Genomic DNA, 6103 nt, shown 5'->3' on the forward strand with positions numbered 1-6103 from the left:
AGATTCAGGGAATTTGGGCTCAAACTAAAACCGAAAAAGTGTGAATTGTTTCAGAAGAAAGTGGAGTTTCTGGGGAGAGTAGTAGGAGAAGGTGGTATGGAGATAGGTCCAGGCTATATTGAGGATGTAAAAAATTGGCCTACCCCTAACAATAGTAAAGATATCGAAAGGTTCTTGGGCTTCGCCAATTACCATCGATCCTTTATTCATGCATATTCAAAAATAGCTGTCCCCCTCCAAGAGGTCACAGGTAAAAGACCATTCAGGTGGGAAGCTGAACAGCAAGAGTCCTTTGACAAATTGAAAATGGCCTTGACCTCAGACCCCGTACTCGCCCTACCGAATGCCACAGATCCCTTCATCTTGGACTGTGATGCCTCTGATAAAAGTTTGGGAGCCGAGCTGATACAGGTCCAGGAAGGAAAAGAAAGGGTTGTGGCGTATTCAAGTTTAACACTGGCTCCAGAGCAGCAACGCTACTGTACAACACGCAAAGAACTATTGGCTATTGTGAGGTTCACCCGCCAGTTTCGTCATTATTTGGCGGGACGTCCATTTGTAGTCAGAACTGATCATTCGAGTCTTACATGGCTCCTTAGGTTCAAGAACCCAGAGGGGCAATTGGCTAGGTGGATGGAAGAACTCAGCCAGTACCATATGACTGTCCAACACAGGCAGGGTGTAAAACATGGAAACGCTGATGGACTTTCCAGAATCCCCACAGAACTACAATGCCCGGGGTTCTCTACGGAAGTAGAATTGTCCAATCTCCCATGTAAAGGTTGCAAATACTGTGCAAAAGCCCATAGGCAGTGGTCTGGGTTTGCGGAAGAGGTAGATTATGTTGTACCCCTTGCTTCCAAGGTAACATCTGCACCAGAAGTCATGATGGTTCAGGGCCAGGCCAGTAGCCGAGGTCAAGAGTTGGATGAAATTCATGTTTCAAGGGTAATGATACTTGTGGCAGACGGGAATGTGATTGTATCTCCAGATACAAGGGAAATGTCCATTTGTGTCATTCAAGGTAACTATGGCGTTGGTTTGGGGAAATATGCAGTGGATGAGATTTGTGAGTCAGGGTAAGGACCCAAAACTAAAGTGGTTGGTAAAAGGGCTGAAGGGTGAAGGTGACCCGCCGCAAGGAGACATTTTCAGAAGTAGTCCACATGCAAAGTTTTATTGGGTGAATAGGTCTAGATTCACGATGACAAACCGGGGAGAGGTGATTCTCATTCCTACGAAAGGGGAAAACCCTCGTTTAGTTGTTCCAATAGAATGGAGGAATGATATTCTTGAGTTGTGTCATGACATTCCGTCCGCGGGACACCAAGGTGCCGAGCGGACAAGGGAAAAAACAAAACAGAGTTACTATTGGCACGGGCTGGGGGCGGATGTTGAGAGATATGTAGCAAGTTGTAAACATTGTAGCCAGAACAAGAAGGCTACCAGGTCTGCTAGGTGTCCCCAAACCCTGTACCACTCTGGTCATCCGATGTGAGAGAGTCCATCTGGATTTTATCGGACCCCTCCCCAAGACTGAGAGAGAGAATGAGAATGTGCTCATGATGGTGGACCAATTTAGCAAATGGGTTGAGTGTGTCCCCCTTCCATCACTGACTGCCGAAGTGACTGCAAGGGCAGCAGTCAATGAGTTTTTCTGTCGCTTTGGGTACCCGTTTGAAATCTTTACCGATCAGGGTAGAAATTTTGAAAGTCAACTCTTCAGGGCTGTGTGTGAAATACTGCACATTCATAAGGCCCGAACAACCCCATATCGTCCTTGTGCTAATGGACAGGTTGAACGGTTCAATCGAACCCTAATGGCCGCAGTTAGGTGCTTTGTGGGAACCACTCAAAGGGCGTGGGACGAAAACATTGCCCAATTGGCGGGAGCAATAAGGGCATCAGTTAATAGAACAACGGGGTTTACGGCTAATAAGCTTATGCTAGGGCGGGAAGTTAACACCCCAGCCGAGTTAATTTTTTGACCCCCAGGGATGGGAGCCCGCCAGATTTGGATGGGTATGTAGCAGAATTAGTCGAGGCTATGCAGGCAGCCTATGAAGTTGCCAGACAAAACATAAAGACTAGCCAACTTAGAAGTAAGAGGGATTATGATTTGAGGGTCAATCTACGCCAGTACAATGTGGGGGACTTGGTGTACCAATTGGACACTGCCACAACCCCAGGGAAATGCAAGAAACTCTGTCCTGTATGGAAGGGCCCTGGAATTGTGTTTCAGAAGGTCTCCGCATACTTGTACAAGGTGAAAATGAAAAAGTCGTTAGTAACAGCCAATTACGATAGGTTAAAGATCTGTTAAGGTCGGGTACTCCCTCCTTGGTTAGTTAAGGAAAAGAAGAGACTGGAACAGGGGAACGAAGGGGTAGAGAAGGATACCGTAGATAACCCAGAACAAACCCCTAAACAAACACAGGATGACAATCCACCCACACCAGACCCATTACCAGATTCAGATGTAGGACAGGGTGAGGAGGGCACTCAAATATGTAGGCCCACTAAGAGCATAGAGGGGAAACCGTCAGGGGTACATAATTTTGAACCCAGCCTTGTAAGCTCTCAGGAAGAAATGTACTGTATCTGCAGGGGTCCAAATATAGGGGATTTTATGATTGGGTGCGATGGATGCACAGAATGGTTCCATGGGAGGTGTGTGGGTATTTCACCACAAGAGGTTGAAGAACTAGGGGAATACCTATGCCAAACTTGCAAAGAGGCCAATGAAACAAAGGGTGTGACCTCAACTCCCATTAAACTCCGTAGGAGCGTACGCAACCGGCGTCCTACAAGAGTGAGGTGGTAGTTGATGAGACAGGAAAAAAGGGGGGTTGGGTAAGGGAACTTTGGGGTTGGGTAGGGAAACTTGCTTACTCGTTTGAGGTGATGAGTAAGGTTGGGTATACCTGTATTTTTCAGAACTTCAAGCAAAATGAGCAGTGCAAGTGAAGAAGGTAGTTCCAAAAGAAATAATGATTGGAAGTTTGGGAGAGAACAAGCTGAGAAAAAGAAGAAAGATGCAGGGCACAGAGGGGCAGGGTCCAGACGACCCGCCTCAACGAAGACTTTCCAGGAGAGATCTTGATCGTACTGGTAGGAGGGCGAGGACCGTTCGAGATCAGTCCCAGAGCCCCAAAGAGCCGGGGAAGGAAAAGAGGCAAGGCTCCTGAAAGATGGTCCGAGGCACGTTTGGCCAGGACCTCTTCATGTAGTGAGTGGACAGACACTCAAAGTGATTTGGAGAGAGACGAATCACCGCCAAGAAGGGTTATGATGAAATCTGTGTGTATTCCCAAGGACCCAGAGGGAAAGGCGAGACGGGCAGAATCAAGGCCCAAGTCCCCTGTCCATCGTTGGGGAACAGTTGATCGGGATGACTGTACAAGGACAGTGGGACATGTAGGCTTTAACTCAGGCAACCAAAGAGCCAAAGATCCAGAGAAGAGGGCAAAGGAAAACTGGAAACGGGCTGAGCGTAGGCGAAGGGCATTACTTAGAGAAGGAAAAGGACCAAGTCATAAGTCCCAGACCCTAGGGCAGTCTTATGGGGATGGTAGACCTCCAATTCTACATCCAGTCCTGTCTCATAGAGACCAGGACAAATCAGCCAGCCCATTACAGTCTCCTAAGCACAAAGGGGATGGATTTATGTTGTGTCCGGTAGGTGGTTGCAATGTTAGGGCCATCAACATAGAACCACATCTCAGGGGAGAGCACCTTGTGGAGATTTTTCAGGAACCGTCTGGAGGGCTCAGATCTAACCTTTTGGTTAAAGCTCGGTTTGAGGCCCTCCAGACCCAGTCAAAAATGATTGTAGGAAGAGTGGACATTTGGAGTTTAGCTGCCTGGGTTAATAGACAGGTGAAAAACTGGCCCAGGACTGTTGAGGAAGTGGAGATGGGACCAATGAGGGAAGTATGTGCTGTTGGTGGATGGTCTTTGCCATCTCAGTTCACTCTAGTCCCTGTTAATTCTCCAGGGGTATTGATCCACTGGAGGATACAAATATTAATTATGTCCTGGATTGGAGAAAGAAGAAGTCAGGAACTTGGGGAGATGTACCCAGTGGACACTATCTTGTCACAGGGGAGAATTGGTCCACTTGGGTTACAATTGAGCCACAGTCAAGCTTCTGCTAGTTTGGGAACATCCCCAAGGTGCGAACACGCAGTGTCAAGACCCAGAACTATTACTGTGGACGCCCACTTCCACCTGGATAGGGCTTGGGCTAAGACAAACCGTCCGGGTAGGCCTAATCTTAGGCAGTACATGGAGATGAGGCTGCCAAGTAGCCAGCTATATGACACTGATGTAAGAGGAGTCATCAATTTCTGCGACCCCAGAACATGGCCATCAGATGAAGAGCTCGAGGTGCAAGACCAGAGCTGGGTGGTTGCTATGGGGGTGCATCCGAAGAAGGCCCGGGAACTTGACGATGCAAGGGCGTTAAGACTGTAAACCCTATTGAAGACCGGAAAATTAAGGGTACTTGGAGAGGTTGGTCTGGATTTCTCGATGGGAGCCCCTCAGCATCAAATCCAGATCAGCACCTTAAGATGGGTCCTGGGAATGGCATCACAGGGAGGTGTTCCTGTGGTACTCCATGTAAGAGGGGGCAAGGATGATGTTCATAGTGCCCAGGCCTATATCCAGTGTATGAGGCAGTGTAGGGCTATTTTGAAGGAGGGTCATCCTATCCATCTACATTGTTTTGATGGAGGCTGGGAACAAGCTCAACTATGGTTGGATAATTTCCCAGGAGTGCATTTCGGATTCACAGGGTCAGTCAACACATTCAGTGAGGACCAGAAGTTGGCGGTAGTGAGGATACCCCGGGACCGCCTCCTCCTAGAATCAGATGCCCCATACTTTAGACCCGCTTGGGTGCCACAAGCAGGGTATGGTCACCCCAAGTATCTGGCAGAGGTGGCCAAAGGCATAGCTGGAATCAGGCAGGGGGCGACGGTGGATGGGGCCCTCCAAGAGGGTGGTATGAATGCCCTTAGGTTTTATGGCCTAAGAGTGTAGTGTGACAGTTATTATAGACAAAATAATAAAGTGTACAAATTGTAAATATGTTAATTAGTAATCAGTCGTTTATAGTACAGTTTGTTTGATGTTTGCCAGGAAGGCTTGTTATTGTCCGTTTAGTTCAGTGCTGGGTATTTTTAAATTATGGGATTCATACTAATCAGATGGGTGGGGGTGGATTTTAATTTTCAGTACAGCCGTGAGAGGATGCATATCCTAGGATTAGTACCAGCACCACACTGATCATTGGATTTTGATGGGCCCAGCCGAACAGGATGGCGGTATGTCACCTTTTACCTCGGTTGGGGCCCTTCAAACAAAACAGGGGGGAGTGTAGTGCTGGTTCCCGGTTTTACCTGGTTCTAATCCGGATGTCCAGGAATACCGGCGCATGAGCACTCTCTTAACAAATACTACCAGAAAAAGAAACAGACAGCCTTGTAAGTGAATTGTAAATCCGTTCTATCTAAGAAAAAAGCTTAGATCGGAACAGCCATCGTTGATAGTACACTCGGTATAAAAGACATACATTCTATCATAAGCATCGTTATATGTCTCATTTGCCATCAACTATTTTAAGGTTTGGACCTCTGAGTCAAGTATGGTCCATGCGATTTGAAGGAAACCACCAAAGCTTATATAAAATAATAAAATGTAGTTTCACATTCTCTATTTTGATCATGTCCCTTAAAGGATTTTAAGGATATATTGTAAAATAGTCACTCGTTGCTAGTAATAAATTGCTTTCTTACTAGCAACGACTAACTTTTTACATATACAGGTAAATCAAATAGTCGTTGCTAGTACAAACACACCATTCCACAAGGTCCATCTAGAGACAAGTAGCCTATCAAAGTAATCCTGCCTCAAATTTTAACGATAACGATTATAAGTGAAATAGGTTCAACAGTATATATACTTAGTCGTAGATATACACGAATTAATGTCGTTGCAAATAAATTGATCAATAAGTAAAATTACAACATCTTCTCGCTGGAAAAAAATTGTCCCAACGGATGAAATGTGGGCGGATCCATTATACAATTACATGATA

General features: G+C 46.4%; 1 protein-coding gene across 1 annotated transcript; it reads left to right on the forward strand.

The window, feature by feature from the left end:
- Positions 1-4533: 4533 nt before the first annotated feature.
- LOC139506961 (D-aminoacyl-tRNA deacylase-like) lies at positions 4534-5046 on the forward strand. The gene has a single exon (XM_071295589.1). It carries the CDS (start codon positions 4534-4536, stop codon positions 5044-5046), a length of 513 nt encoding a protein of 170 aa, XP_071151690.1.
- The last annotated feature ends 1057 nt before the right edge of the window (positions 5047-6103 follow it).

This window comes from Mytilus edulis, unplaced genomic scaffold (assembly GCF_963676685.1).
Source record: "Mytilus edulis unplaced genomic scaffold, xbMytEdul2.2 SCAFFOLD_253, whole genome shotgun sequence".
NCBI lineage: Eukaryota > Metazoa > Mollusca > Bivalvia > Mytilida > Mytilidae > Mytilus > Mytilus edulis.